Source organism: Mirounga leonina, unplaced genomic scaffold (genome assembly GCF_011800145.1).
Source record: "Mirounga leonina isolate KUSES-001 unplaced genomic scaffold, KU_Mleo_1.0 Mir_115, whole genome shotgun sequence".
NCBI lineage: Eukaryota > Metazoa > Chordata > Mammalia > Carnivora > Phocidae > Mirounga > Mirounga leonina.
This window is the reverse complement of record NW_023270268.1, coordinates 90,490,476-90,507,292: the sequence shown is the minus strand read 5'-3', so window position 1 is coordinate 90,507,292 and position 16,817 is coordinate 90,490,476. Positions and strand designations below refer to the sequence as shown.

The 16,817-nt window shown below is 34.9% G+C and overlaps 1 protein-coding gene across 1 annotated transcript in view; it reads left to right on the top strand.

Moving 5' to 3' along the window:
* The window catches only part of STXBP5L (syntaxin binding protein 5 like), a 428,660-nt gene that overhangs the window by 72,811 nt on the left and 339,032 nt on the right, over nt 1-16,817 (top strand). Inside the window, exon 3 of the mRNA XM_035000065.1 lies at nt 12,901-12,998. Within this exon, the coding sequence (XP_034855956.1) occupies nt 12,901-12,998 (98 nt within the window). The remainder of the gene's footprint in view (nt 1-12,900; nt 12,999-16,817) is intronic.

The window sequence follows — 16,817 nt, the reverse complement described above, 5'->3', positions numbered from 1 at the left end:
ATTTATTTATTTATTTATTTATTTATTTATTTATTTATTTATTTATTATTTATGTTCAGTTAGCCACTGCATAGTACATCATTAGTTTTTTATGTCAATGATTCATTGACACTCTTGCTGCTTGAGGCATGCACTGCCTCCATAATGGCTGGCTGCAAAACAATCACTGAACTCTATTTTCACTTTTTGCCTTTTTTTGTAAAAGTGAAAATCCTCTTCACATTTCTTTTGCTTGGTGAAAACAGGTACTAATGTAGGTCTTTGGTAAAAGTGCAGTGGCATATGTGAACTTTCAAAAAGCATGGGATATCTGGGAATTTCTAATAGTCACCTTTGTGTTACTAGATGAAACCTGGTGTATGATTCTAGGAATTCTATGCTAGGTTATGGAAATGATAGCTTTGGCCTATCAGTAGTATATAAAAATGATAAAGGCATGAATCACCAATATAATAGAGAACTGGAGTCCTTTTAGTATAGAATCAAAAGCCATACTTATTTCTTTAATTTTTCAGACTAATGATCAATACTAGGGAACATTCCTCATAAATTAACTTGGTGGTCTAATAAATATTTACTTTTTAGGAACGGTTGGGGTGGATATAAAGATGCCAGTTAGGATGTTTTAATAGGCCATAATAACTATAGCTTAAAATGTAGAAATTTGGGGTGCCTGGGTGGCTCAGTCAGTGAAGTGTCTTTGGCTCAGGTCATGATCTCAGGGACTTGGGATCAAGCCCCACGTCAGGCTCCCTGCTCAACGGGGAGTCTGCTTCTCCCTCTCCCTTTGCCTGCCACTCTGCCTGCTTGTCTCTCTTTCTCTCTCTCTGTCAAATAAATAAGTAAAATTTTTTTAAAAATGTAGAAATTTATTTCTCTTTCATGAAATCTGTCTAAGCTTAAACAACCCAGGACTAATTCAATGTTTATATGGTATCAAGAACCCAATAAACCTCTTTGCTGTTACAAAACACTTTTCTATCTTGTTACTCTGCTATCCTTAACCTACAGCTTCCATTTCATGCTCAAAGATGGCTGATCCAACTCCTGCCATTGAATATATTTTCCAATTAGTAGGAAGGTGAGAAAAAAAGAAGTATTTGCTTTACTTTTAAGGCTTCATATCATTTCTGTTCTCATTCCCTTTGTTTAGAATGTAATCTAGCCCTCTGAGGATGCTGAGAAATATAGTATGAACTAGGTTGTTATGTGCTGAACTCAAAATTTTATTACTGTAGAAAAAGGAGAAAAGAAGATATTGGGGAGCCACAGGGTATCCATCACAGGTGGTTTTGGGGCTGTTTTGAAATATTGTAATAGTATTAAGCCTTAGTCAACCAGGCCAAATATGAATTCTGCTTTGTCTCATACTGCTCTCAGTTCCACCCTGGTCCTTCTGTGTTCTCATTTATACCCTAAGGAAATTAAAATTTAACCTAAACTAAAACCAGAGCTAAGATGTCCAGAATTCCTTGCTGGCTGGGTTCTGGTTAGATTCTGTCAATGGGAGGCACTTATGCCAGATTTAAAGACAGGAAAAAAGTAAAAGTGTTACCTCTGGTAGTGCCTCTTGGCAGTGTCAGCAGTGAATACAGGTGTCTTTCATCTCAGAGGTGGTAGCAGCTTCCTTAGCTTAGGGAAATAGAACCAACCTTTGCACATATTTGTAACCTGTTCTCTAGTATATCTTTCTTTGCTTCAAGTATCTAGAGAGATTTATATAACTATTGGCACAGTTGGCCACCTCACATCATCCCTTGTAATAATGTCAAGGGAGAGTGTTATGGACTGAATTGTGTCCCCCTAAAATTCCTATTTTGAAATCCTAACCCCCAGTGTGATGGTATTTGGGGAGGGGAACTTTGGGAGTTAATTAGGGTTAGATGAGGTCATAAGGGTGAGGCCCTTATGATGGGATTGGTGGCTTTTTACGAATAGGAAAAGAGATTGCTCTCTCCCCATCATGTGACGATAAGTGAGAAGGTGGCCATCTGCAAGCCAGGAAGGAACTGAATTGGCCAATAACTTGATCTTGCCTTCCCAGGTTCCAGAACTGTGAGAAATATTTTGTTTAAGACACCCAGTGTATGGTATTTTGTTATATCAGCCTGAACAGACTAATACAGAGAGTAAAACAAAACAAGAGAAGCAAAATGACATTAAGAAAAATTAGATATTTAAAAACCTCATTTTATTGTTGATCAGCTTTGTTGTCATCTTATTTCACCAACTGAGCATAAACTATAGTATTTCAACAATCCTTCTTGGCACGGTCCAAAATTGAGAATTTGTTACCTTGACATGGTTGTCTTCACTCTGTTCTGTATTTTTCTGTTGCTTCATTTATTTTTACTGCATTTTGTCATTCTAATTGATAGCCTTGAATCTTTTGAAATCAGCCAGATACCCCAACTGATCTAACTTCTTATAGCATACTTTGTCTGATGATACAGTATCAGAATATTTTATATTCTTGAGGGAAATAATATTCTTTTCCTTCAAATTAAGATATAATTCACCTACTATACATTTTACCCATTTAAAGTGTATATTTTACTGTTTTTCGTATATTTACAGAGTTATGCAGCACCACCATAGTCAATTTTAGAACATTTTACCACCCCAAAAATGGTTGGCTATACCCTTTAGCAGTCAATTCCCATTATTCAGGGCCCCTATCCCCCATGCCTAAGCAGCCAGACATATAATTTATGTCTGTATAGATTTTCCTATTCTGTACATTCCATTAAATAGAATCGTTTAATATGTGACTGGTTTCTTTCAGTTAGCATAACATTTTCAAGGTACATCCCTATTGTAGCATGTATCTGTACCTCATTCTCTTTTATTAATGAATAATATTCCATTGTGTGGCTATACTATATTTTATTTATCCATTCATCAGTTGACACATATTTGAGTTGTTTCTACCTTGTGGCTATTATGAATAATGCTGCTATGAACATTTGTATTGAAGTTTTGTATTGAATACAAATGTTTGTATTGAACATTTGTATTGAAAAATGGCTTTCCTTTTGTCTGATTTTTTTCAATGATGTTTTGTAGTTCTAGTATATAAGTTTTGAACTTCTTCTGTTCATTGTATTCCTGTTTTATTCATTTGAATGCTATTGTAAATGAAATTGTTTTCTTAATTTCATTTTTGGATCGTGCATTGCTAGTATATAGAAATACAATTGATGTTTGTACACTAATTTTGCAAACTTACTGAACTCCTTTACTCTAATAATTTTTCAATTTATTTCTTAGACTTATATATACAGATGATGCCATTTACAAATTTTATTTCTTCCTTTCTAATCTGGATGCCTTTTATTAATTTTTCTTGACTTACTGCCCTCAATAGGACAAAGAAGTGGCAAGAGCAGACATACTTGTCTCATTCCTGATCTTAGAATGCATTCATTCTTTTACTACTTAGTATGTTAGCTGTAGGTTATTCATACATACCATTTATCAGGTTGAGGAATTCCAAATGGAATTTGTTGACTGCTTTTTAACATGAATGGGTATGGATTTTCTGAAATAATTTAATGTGAATAGGTGTGGATTTTCTGAAATAATGATCATGTGATTTTTGCTATATATTATATTGATATGGTATATTACATTAATTTTTTTATGTTAAACCAATCTTTCATTCCTAGGATAATCCCACCAAGTCATATATATATCCTTTTTATATGTTGATGGAATCAGTTTGCTAGTGTTTTATTGAAGATTTTTGCAAATATATTAATAAGAATTAGTGGTCTTTTGTTTTCTTGTGACGTCTTTGTTTCTAGTATCAGGGTTATATTGGCCTCATAGAATGAGTTGGGAACTGTTCCCACCTCATTTGTTTTTTGAAGAGGGAACTATGTCTAATTTTTGTTATCCACATTGCTCTTCAGGAAGATAATTGGTATATTCCTTTTGATAGTTTTATCTTAAGAGTCTAAATAAGGTAGACTATTCAGAATGAAGAGAGAAACATCTTAGTTAAGAATCATTACTAGAAATGGGTTTTCTGGGTAAATACTTTTTACCAGCTTAGTTGACGATTCTTTGGAAATTATAGAACAGTAGTTGATTAAAAACATTTTGGTACATTTATACTATAATAAGTTCTGCAATCTTTAAATAGGTTGAAGTACATCTATGCATATATTTTGTGGAAGTATTTCCATGATATACTGTTGAGTAAAAAAAAAACCAGATTACAGATTTGGTTGTTCATTGAGTAATATACATATGCATATATATTGATATATGCTTTAAATGAAAATGGGGAGGTTATAGCAAGGAACTTTTTACACTGTTTTTTCCTGGGGAATAAGAGTTTTAGATAAACTACATGCTGTAGTTTTTCTTTTCATCTCTGAATATTTACAAATCAATATTTTATTATAAAAATATATCTATTAAAAATAGTGCTTGGGGGCACCTGGGTGGCTCAGTTGGTTAAGCGACTGCCTTCGGCTCAGGTCATGATCCTGGAGTCCCGGGATCGAGTCCCACATCAGGCTCCCTGCTCGGCAGGGAGTCTGCTTCTCCCTCTGACCCTCCCCTCTCTCATGCTCTCTCTATCTCATTCTCCCTCTCAAATAAATAAATAAAATCTTTAAAAAAAATAGTGCTTGGAAGGGGAGGGGGGTAGGGGGATGGGTTAGCCTGGTGATGGGTATTAAGGAGGGCACGTTCTGCAGGGAGCACTGGGTGTTATACGCAAACAATGAATCATGGAACACTACATCAAAAACTAATGATGTAATGTAAAAAAAAAAATAGTGCTTGGAGCACTAAATGTCTGGCTGAACAAGATATAGGTCTCTCTTTTCTTTTTTTTATGTTTTTATTTTAATTCCAATTAGTTAACATACAGTGTTAATATAACATTTCAGGTGTAAAATATAGTGATTCAGTAGTTCTATACATCACCCAGTGCTCATCACAACAAGGGCACCCTTAATACCTACCACCTATTTAAACCATCCCCCCACTCACCTCCATTCTCTATAGTTTGTTCTCTATAATTAAGATCTGTTTCTTGTTTGTCTCTCTTTTATTTCCCTTTGCTCTTTTGTTTTGTTTCTTAATATCCACCTCTGAGTTAAATCATAAGGTATTTGTCTTTCTCTGCCTGACTCATTTCATTTAGTATTATACTCTCTAGCTTCATTCATGTTGATGCAAATGACAATATTATATTCTTTTTCATGGCCGAATAATATTCCATTATATATATACACCACAACTTCTTTATTTAGCCATCAATTGATGGACACTTGTCCTGATTCTATATCTTGGCTATTGTAAATGATGCTGTTATAAACATAGGGGTGCATGTGTTCCCTTGAATTAGTGTTTTTATATTATTTGGTAAATACCTAGTAATGCAATTGCTAGATCTTAGGAGAGTTCTTCTGTTAACTTTTTGAGGAACCTCCAAACTGTTTTCCACAGTGGCTGAACCAGCTTGCTTTCCCACCAACAGTGCAAGAGGGTACCTTTTTCTCCACATCCTTGCCAACCCCTGCTGTTTCTTGTGTTGATTTTAGCCATCCTGACAGGTGTGACATGATATCTCATTTGCATTTCCTTAATGTAAGTGATGGTAAACATCTTTTCATGTGTCTGTTGGCCATCTGTATGTCTTCTTTGGAGAAATGTCTGTTCATGTCTTCTACCCATTTTTAAATTGGATTATTTATTTTTTGAGTGTTGTGTTGTATCAGGTTTTTATATATTTTGGATACTAACCCTTTATCAGATATATCATTTGCAAATATCTTCTATTCTGTAGGTTGCCTTTTAGTTTTGTTGATTGTTTACTTCACTATGCAGAAGCTTTTTATTTTGATGTAGTCCCAATAGTTTTTTTTTTTGCTTTTGTTTCCCTTGCCTCAGGAGAACTATCTAGAAAGAAATTGCTATGGCTGATGTCAAAGAAATTACTGCCTGTTTTCTGGGATTTTTATGGTTTCAGGTCTCACATTTAGGTCTTTAATCAATTTTGAATTTATTTTTGTGTATGGTGTAAGAAAGTATCCAGTTTCTTTCTTTTGCATTTTGCTGTCCAGTTTTCCCAACACCATTTGTTGAAGAGACTGTCTTTTTCACATTGGATGTTCTTTCCTGCTATGTTGAAGATTAATTGACCATATAGTTGTAGGTTTGTCCCTGGGTGCTCTATTCTGTTCCATTGATCTATGTGTCTATTTTTGATTGTTTTGATTACTAGGGCTTTGTAATATAACTTGGAGTCTGGAATCGTAATGCCTACAGCTTTGCTTTTCTTTTTCAAGATTGCTTTGGATATTCAGGGTCTTTTATGGTTCCATACAAATTTCAGGATGTTTGTTTTAGTTCTGTGAAAAATGCTGTTGGTATTTTGGATAAGGTTTCCATTAAATGTGTAAATTGCTTTGGGTACTATAGACATTTTAACAATATTTGTTCTAATCCATGAGCATGGAATGTCTTTCCATTTCTTTGTGCCATCTTAAATTTCTTTCCTCAAACTATAGTTTTCAGGGTACATGTCTTTTACCTCTTTGGATAGGTTTATTCCTAGGTATCTATTATTTTTGGTGCAATTGTTAATGGGACTGATTTCTTAATTTCTCTTTCTGTGGCTTCATTATTGGTGTATTAAAATACAACAGATTTCTGCACATTGATTTTGTATCCTACAATTTTACTGAATTCGTTTATCAGTTCTAGCAATTTTTTGGTAGAGTCTCTTGGGTTTTCTGTATGGAGTATCATGTCATCTGCAAATAGGAAAAGTTGTACTTCTTCCTTACCAATTTGGATGCCTTTTATTCCTTTTTGTTGTCTAATTACTGTGGCTGGGACTTCCAGTACTGTGTTAAATAAAGTGGTGAGAGTGGGCATCCTTGCCTTATTCCTGACCTTAGGGGAAAAGGTCAGTTTTTCCCCATTGAGAATGTTAGCTGTGGATTTTTCATATAAGGCCTTTATTATGTTGAGGTATGTTCCCAACAGACTTTCTTTGTTGAGGGTTTTTATCATGAATGGATGTTGTACTTTGTCAAATGCTTTTTCTTCATCTACTGAGAGGATCATATGGTTCTTATCCTTTCCCTTACTGATGTGATGTATGATGTTGTTTGCAAATACTGAACCACACTTGCAACCCAGGAATAAATCCCACTTGATTATGGTGAATAATTCTTTTAAATTACTGTTGGGTTTATTTTACTAGTATTTTATTGAGAATTTTTGCATCCATGTTCATCAGTGGTATTGGCCTGGAGTTCTCTTTTTTAGTGGAGTCTTTATCTGCTTTGGTATTAGAGTAATGCTGGCCTCATAAAATGAATTTGGAAGTTTTCCTTCCTCTTCTATTTTTTTGAATAATTTGAGAAGAACAGGTATTAACTCTTCTTTAAATGTTTGGTAGAATTTGCCTGTTGAAGCCATCTGGCCCTGAAATTCTGTTTGTTTGGAGTTTTTTGATTATTGATTCAATTTATTTACTGGTTATCGTTCTGTTCAAATTTTCTATTTCTTCCTGTTTCGGTTTTGGTAGTTTATATGTTTCCAGGAATGTATCCATTTTTTCTTGGTTGTCCAATCTGTTGGCATATAGTTTGTCATAATATTCTCTTATAATTGTTTGCATTTCTGTGGTGCTGATTATTATTTCTCCTCTCTCATTTGTGATTTTGAATCCCTCTTTTTATCTTGATAAGTCTGGCTAGGGGCTTAATAATTTTATTGATTTATTCAAAGAACGAGCTCCTGATATTGATCTGTTCTATTGTTTTTTCAAATTTCTATATCATTTATTTCTGCTCTAATCTTTATTATTTCCTTTCTTTTGCTGGTTTTGGGTTTTGTTTATTGTTCTTTTTCTAGCTTCTTAGGCATAAGGTTAGGTTGTTTGAGATTTTTCTTGTTTAGGTAGGCAGTATTGCTATAAACTTCCCTCTATGGCCACTTTTGCTGCATCCCAAAGTTTTTGGATTGTTGTATTTTCATTTGTTTCCATGTACTTTTTAAATTTCTTCTTTTATTTCCTGGTTGACACATTCATTGTCTAGTAATATGTTATTTAACTTCCATGTATTTGTGATCTTTCCAGATTTTTCTTGTGGCTGACTTCTAGTTTCATAGTGTTGTGGGCAGAAAGGATGCATGGTATGAATTCAATCTTCTTGAAGTTGTTGAGGCTTATTTTGTGGGCTAATATGTGATCTAGTCTGGAGAATGTCCCATGTGCACTTGGGAAGACTGTGTATTCTACTGTTTTAGGATGGAATGTTCTGAGTATATATGTTAAGTCCATCTGGTCCAGTGTGTCATTCAAAACCAATGTTTCCTTGTTGATCTTCTGCTTAGATGATCTGTAAGTGGGATGTTAAAGTCCCCTAGTATTGTATTATTATCAATGAGTTCCTTTATATGGTTGTTATTAACTGCCTTATGTATTTGGGTGGTCCTATTTTGGATGCATAAATATTTACAATTGTTAGATCTTCTTGTTGGTATGTCATGATAGTGTCCTTTTTGTCTCTTTTCACAGACTTTGCTTTAAAGTCTATTTTGTCTAATATAAGTATTGGTACTCCAGTTTTCTTTTGACATCCATTTGCATGATAGATGTTTCTCCATCCCCTTATTTTCAATTTGCAGGTGTCTTTAGGTCTGAAAGGAGTCTCTTATTGGCAGCATATAGATGTGTCTTGTTTTTTTATCTACTCTGTCACCTTGTGACTTTTGATTGGAGCATTTAGTCCATTTACATTCAGAGTTATTATTGATAGTTATGTATTTATTATCATTTTATTATTTGTTTTGTGGTTGTTTCTAAGGATTTTCTTTGGTCCTTGTCTTTCTCTCTTTGATGTTTTGCTGATTTTATTTAGTGATATATTTGGATTACTTCTTTTTTTTTTTGCACATTTATTTGTGGTTTTTGATACATAGTTACCATTAGATTTGTGTATAACCTCTTCTGCATATAGCAGTCTACATTAAGTTGATGGTCATTTAAGTTTGAAGCCATTCTTTACTATTCTCCTCCCCATGTTTTACATTTATGATGTTATATTTTGTATCCTTTTATTTTGTGAGTTTCTTGACTGACTTTTTACAGAAATATTCATTTTTACGGCTTTTGTGTTTCCTACCATTATACTGTCAGTTTTGTTTTGCTTTCCTTTCCACTCAGAGTCCCCTTTCATACTTCTTGCAGGGCTGGTTTGGTGGACATGAATTCCTTTAGTTTTTGTTTGTCTGGAAAACTCTTATTCTCTCCTGTTCTGAATGATAGCTTTTCAGTAGAGTATTTTTAGCTGTAGATTTTTCCCATTCAGCATTTTGAATATATCGTGCTACTCCTTTTTGGTTTGCAAAGTATCTGGTTAAAAATCTCCAAAAAGTTTTCCCTTGTACATTACTGCTTTCTTTTGCTGCTTTTAAAATTTTTTTATTTTTTCACTATATTTTGCCAAATTAATTACAATATGTCTTAGTGTGTGTCACCATTTTTTTTTTTTTTGAGAGAGAGAGAGAGAGAGAGAATGTCAGGGAGGGGCAGAGGGAGAGAGAAAATCCTAAGCAGGCTCCATGCCCAAGGTGGAGCCTGACATGGGGCTCAATCTCACAACCCTGAGATTATGACCTGGGCTGAAATCAAGAGTTAGACATTTAACTAACTGTGCCTTTTAGGCACCCCTGTGGGCCTCCTTTTTTGATTTTGTTGGATGTTCTCTGTGATTCCTGTATCTGGATGTCTGTTTTCTTCCCCAGTTTAGGGAAGTTTTCAGCTATTATTTCTTCAAATAAATTTTCTGCCCCCTTTTTTCTCTCTTTTTCCTCTGAGACTCATATAATATGAATGTTATTACTTTTGATGGAGTTATATAATATGAATGTTATTACTTTTGATGGAGTTATTGAATTCCGTAAGTGTATTCTCATTTTGCATAATTCCTTTTTCTACCTTTTGTTCAACTTGATTACTTTCCATTACTCTGTCATCTAGGTCTCTAATTTGTTCCTCTGCTTCTTCTATCCTGCTATTCATTCCATTAAATATGTTTTTCATTTTGTTTATTGAGCCCTTTATCTCTGCTATGTTATTCCTTATCTCTGTGTTAAGGGTCTCACTCATGTCTTCCACTCTTTTCTCAAGTCCAAGAGTATCCTTATGATCATTGCTTTAAATTCTCTATGAGGCACTTCACTTATATCTGTTTTGCTTAGACCTCTGGCTGTGGCCTTGTCCTGTTCTTCCATTTGGGATAAATTTCTCTGTCTCATTTTTTGTTCCTCTCTGTGTTTGTTTCTTTGTGTTAAGAAAGTCACCTATGTTTTCTGTTCTTGAATATAGTGACTTTATGAAGAAGAGGTCCTGTAGTGCCCTGGAGTGCAGTGTTCCCTGTTCACCCGAAAATGGCACTTCAGGAGAGTATCCTATGTGTGTTGCTTATGTCCTGCTTTTGTGTCTGAGTTGCTTTTCCTTTCAGTGCAGTTGTCTGGACTGACGCTTTGCCTATTATGGGTTATGTTTGCTCTCAGTGGTGTTGGTGGGACCCAGGCAGGCCAACTCTGAGGGGGCGTGGCTTTGAGGGAATTTGGGAGTGGGGCAGCAGTGTTAGCAAAATTCCAGATCCCCTGAAGTGCTGTGGAGGCTGGGGGCTGCATTCCCCGGGGTGGCTGGGGGCACATGGCTGGGCACTATGCAGTGGCTGAGTGCAGTGTGAAGCAGTGGCTGTGCATCCAGTGGCTGGGCAGAGCACATGGACAGCTTTAATAAAATTGGCCCTGAACCCAGGGTCAAAGCTAGCAGGCTGGGAGTAGGCGAGTCCTCAGGAGAACTCATGGGCATGGCATACTGCTAGCAGTTTAGGTAGCAAATGTCTGTGTAGCCTGACTCCTCTAGATGGCCCTCTGTTTATGCTGGGGAACAGGAGAGGAAAATGGTGACTACCAGCTCCCTCTTTTTCAGAGAAGTTCCCAAACACACTCCAAAATCAGTATGAATAAATCTCCCTCCCATTAGCCCCTGGTGTTGTGTAAATTGCTGTTTTTATGCTTCCTGTCCATGTAGGCTGCTGTCTCTTTAACGGCAGTGACCCAGCTATCACTTGCCCTCGTGGCTAGCCCAGTGCTGAGTCGGCTGACTTTTAAAGCTCCAGGCTCCAAGTCCCATTAATTATACAAACTCATGGAATTCAGCCCCTCTCATTTTCAAAGCCAAACATGAGAATTAGTCTTCCCCCTTTTATGCTCCCTGGTCCTAGGGTCCATTTCTCTGCCCTCTACACATGTTAGTTCCCTCCCTTCTGCAGGCAGCTTCCCCTGCCTTTTTGTCCTTCCTAAACTTTCAGATGCAGTTTGTTCTCTGTTTTTAGTTGTGGAGTTTGTTTTGCTTTTCTTCAGATTAGAGGGTTTATCTACTTGGATGTGGATGATACCTAGTTGTAAACATGGGATGGTGTGAGCTCAGGGTCCTCCTACCCTGCTATCTTCCAAAGCTCCTTCTATGTGGGTCCTCTATTTCTGACCTATGTGGGTCCTCTATTTTTTTGAAAAGTTATATTTCATGTTGAAATTAATTCCTGTATTTTATTACATATTCTTATGTTAGTCTTGTCACCTTTATGATATTATCAACTCTTTATATTTTTCTTTTCTTGTTTCCCCATCGTATGACTATGAAAGCTTTCAAACACACAGAGGAGTTGAAAAAGTTATGAGTGTTCATGTATGTATGTGTATACACACACACATACACATACATATTCACCCCCTAGATTTGACAATTATCATTGTGCTATATTTACTTCATAATATATGTCTATCCATCTATGAACCATAATACTTACATGGATGCATTTTGAATTAAGTTGCAGGTGTCAGTAGACTTTACCTCTTAAAACCTCAATATGCATATCTTTAACTAGAGTTCAATATTGTATATAATACTATTTCTTATCTTTTTTTGACATTCAATTTACACAGAAATCATAAATTTTATCATACAATTTTACCAGTGTATACACTTGTATAATCCAAACTTTATCAAAATATAGAATATTACCTTTACTCATAAACCCTTCCAGTGAGTTCTCCTCAAGTCAACCACTGCTCTGAATTGTTTTTCACCATAGGTTAGTTTTGCTTCTTCAAATTCTAATATAATTATACTATATGCACTGTTTTGTGTATTGCTTCTTTTATTTAGAATAACGTTTTTGAGAATCATCCATGTTGTTGCATAAACATTAGTGTTTATCTTTCAACTGGTGAGTGGTAATTTATTGTATGAGTATAGCACATTTTTGCTTTTGATTCTCTTGTTGGACAGTTGGACTGCTTTTAGGTTGTTACATATAAAGCTATTAGGGGCATACTTACACAAATTGTTACGTGGCCATATGCTATTTTCTGGGATACATACATAGGAGTGAAATTTATAGGTCATAGGACAGATAGTTTTATAGAAAATTGCAAGACAATTTTCCAAAGTGTTTGTCATTTTAATACTCCTACCAACATTTGGTAGTAGTTATTTATTTATTTAATTTTTAAAAACTTTTTAAAAAAGATTTTATTTATTTATTTGACAGAGAGAGACACAGCGAGAGAGGGAACACAAGCAAGGGGAGTGGGAGAGGGAAAAGCAGGCTTCCCACTGAGCAGGGAGCCTGACGCAGGGCTCGATCCCACGACCCTGGGATCATGATCCCAGCCAAAGGCAGACACTTAACGACTGAGCCACCCAGGAGCCACAGTAGTTATTTTTTTAATTAAAAATAATTATTTTAGTCATTATGGTAGTTGGACAATGGTATCTTGTGATTTTAATTTTATTAATTTTTATTTCCTTGATGACTGTTTTTACTATCTGCTCTCTTTCAGACAGTTCGGCATGGTTTTCCTTATCAGCCCACAGCATTAGCCTTTGATCCAGTTCAGAAAATCTTGGCTATTGGGACAAGAACAGGTGCTATACGAATGTATCCTTAATTTTTGTTTTATTATTTGTTACATTAATACCAATTACATTTCCTTAAATATTCAGGTAAGTGGAATATGACCAAATAAAGTTGGTTTCTTCAAAATGAGTAATGATTGTGAAAGCCCACATTGTCCAGTTTATTGGCATATTTTTAATGTCTGTGAGATAACTGTTGATGTCCTTTCTTTAATTCCTTTGGATAAATACCTAGAAGTGGAATTGCTGAATTATATGGAATTTCTAGTTTTAATTCTTTGAGGAAATTCCATACTGTTTTCCATAGTGGCTCTACTAATTTACAGTCCCACCAACAGTGTACAAGGGTTCCCTTTTCTCCATACCCTAACACTTGTTATTTCTTGTCTTTTTGGTCATAGTCATTCTAACAGGTATGAGGGCATATCTCATTGTGGTTCCGATTTGCATTTCTCTGATAATTAGTGATGCCTAGCAACTTTTCATGTTCCAGTTAGCCATCTGTGGGTCTTTTTTTGAAAAATGTCTATTCAGATCCTCTGCCCATTTTTTAATGTAATTGTTTTTTATTTTGCTATTGAGTTGTATGAGTTCCTTATATATTTTGGATATTGACCCCTTACCAGATATGTAATTTGTAAATATTTTCTCCCACTTATTTTGTTGATGGTTTCCTTTGTTGTACAGAAGATTTTTAGTTTGATGTAGTCCTACTTGTTTATTTTTGCTTTTGGTATCATATCCAAAAAATCATTGCCAAGACCAATATCTAGGAGCTTACTGCCTTTATTTTCTTCTAGGAGTTTTATGGTTTCAGGTCTTATATTTCAAGTCTTTAATCCATTTTGAGGTAATTTTTATGTGTACTGTAAGATAGTGGGCCAGTTTTCTTTTGCATGTGGCTGTCCAGTTTTCCTGGCACCATTTATTGAAGAGAATGTCTTTTCCTCATTGAATAGTCTTGGTTCTTTTATCAAATATTAGTTGACCATGTATGCATGGGTTTATTTCTGGGCTCTTGGTTGCATTCCATTGTTCTATGTATCTATTTTTATGCCAATACCATAATGTTTTGAATACTGTAACTTTGTAATATAGTTTGGAATCAGGAAGCATGATGCCTCTAGCTTTTTCTCAAGATTACTTTGGCTATTCGATGTCTTTTGTGGTTTTATACATATTTTAGGATTGTTCTATTTCTGTAAAGGATGCCATTGGAAATTTTATAGAGATTGCATTGAATCTGTATATTGATTTGGATAGAATGGATATTTTAACAGTATTAATTCTTTCAATCCATGAGCATGGAATATCTTTTCATTCATTTATAACTTCTTCAATTTCTTTCATCAATATCTTGTAGTTTTTAGTGTCCAGGTCTTTCACTTTCTTGGTTAAATTTATTCATAGGTACTTTATTCTTTTTGATGCAGTTGTAAATGGGATTGTTTTCTTAATTTCTCACTCTGATAATTCATAATTATATATAGAAATGCAACTGATTTTTATATATCGATTTTGTAGGATCATTTTCTTCTCAATCTACTATGTCAAACTACTTTGTTTAGCTGGTATATGAAGGTAATTTACTATAAGGTAATTATATGTTAGGGCTTTTAATTCTGCCATTTTACTTCTTTGTTTTCTGCTTGCTTCCTCTGTTTCTTGTTCCTATTTCTTTTTTCCTATTTTCCTGTGGGTTATTTTGAAATTTTTAATAATTTAATCTTGATTTATTTATATTGTTTTTGAGTATATTGTTTTGTAGAGTTTTCTCAGTGGTTGCTCTAGGTATTACAATAAACATACATCAATTATCACAGTCTACTGGTATCAACATTTTTTTCACTTTGAGGAAAACCGAAACCTTCCTTCCATTTAGATCCCTGTACCCTGTCTACTTTTAAAGTACAATTATCTTATGTATTTCCTGTATATGCCTTGAGCAGCACCACATCAGATGGTGCTATCATTTTTGATTCAGACATCAAATGTGACTTAAGAAACTCATAAGAAGTAGGATAATCTATTATATTTACCCAAATTTTTACCCATTCCTGTTATTTCCTTTCTGAAGCTCCAAGACCTTTTCCAGGGTTTTTAAGGTAAAAATATGTTGTTGATTTGAGAACTTTCATTTCCTTCTGGTTAGAGCACTTTCTTTAGACTTTTTTAAAGGGTAGATTTGTTAGAAACAAATTGTCTTAGTTTTTCTTTATCTGAGAATGTGTTTATTCTTCATTCTTCAAGGATATTATTTTTGCTGTATATACACAGTTGACAGTTACTTTCTTTTATTACTTGAAAAATGTTGTACCATTTTCTTCTGGCCTCTGTGGTTTCAGATGAGAAATTACTGTCATTCAAATTCATGTTCATTTATAATACTTTGGCTGCTTTCCAGAGCTTTTCCCCTTAGTTTTCAGAATTTTAATTATGATATTTCTCGACATGGATTTTTCTGGGTTTATTTTATTTGGTGTTTGCTCCACTTTCTTAATCTGTAGGTTTATGTATTTCATCAAATTTAGAAGTTTTCAGCCATTATTTTTTATAATAGTTTTTCAATCCCCTGTCTTTTTACTCTCCCTCTGGGACTCCAATTATATGAATGTTATATCTTTTGTTCTTGTCCCACAGACCCCTGACACTGTTTATTGTGTTTCCCCACTTCAGTCTCTTTTCCCTCTGTTGTTCAGATCAGGTAAATTTTATTGATCTCTTCCCAAGTTTACTGATTTTATCCTTGTCATCTCCACTCTGCTACTGAGCTTATCCGTTTTTATCTTGGTTATTATATTTTTCAGTTCATTTCCTTTTTATAATTTCTATTTGCTCATCTTTATTTCTCATTTGTTTTAAGAAGATTCATAATTGCTTATTGAAGGATTTTTGTGATGACTATTGAAAACCTTTTTCAGAGAATTACATCTAATACATTTTGATATTGGCATGTATTGATTATCTTTTCTCATTCAAATGCCATTATCTTTGTTCTTAGTATGGTGAGTGATTTTCAGTTGTATCCTGGATATTTTGGATATTATATTAATGAAACTTGGATGCTATTAAGCATTTTATTTTTTACCAGTTAAGTCCCCCTATTGAGTTGTAGCTTGAGGGCCAGTTGAGTGTGTATATTCAAGTTTTGTGGTGGGCCCTGTCAATACACCCACCCCAGCAAAAGTGGGTACTGACTCACCCATCTCATTTTCCGATGTGTGGGAATGGAAGTTCATCTTCCTACAGGGCCCCAGTGACATCAGGAGAGATAGGAAGCATGGTATCAACCACTCTTCCTTGCACCACCTTGTTCCAACTCATTGATGTGAGTAGAGGTTCAGCTCCTAGCAGGATGCTCTGACACAATATGGGTGCTGACTAGCACTGCTTTGCCCACCTTATTCAATCTTATTGCTGTCAGGTGGACGTGAGTATTCAACTTCCCAATGACCACCCTGCTGACATGGAGAGCTAAGAGAGTATATTGAGGTAAGGTAGGGATTCACACACACATTTATTTTCATTTTTTATTATTATTTTTTACACACAAAGGTTTTAGTTTTTATTTTTATTTTTTTTAATTAAATTTTTTTTAAGATTTTATTTATTTATTTGAGAGAGAGAGAATGAGAGACAGAGAGCATGAGAGGGAGGAGGATCAGAGGGAGAAGCAGACTCCCTGCCGAGCAGGGAGCCCGATGCAGGACTCGATTCCGGAACTCCAGGATCATGACCTGAGCCAAAGGCAGTCGCTTAACCAACTGAGCCACCTAGGCGCCCCTTTTTATTTTTATTTTTTTAAATTTTATTATCTTATGTTAGTCACCATACAATACAT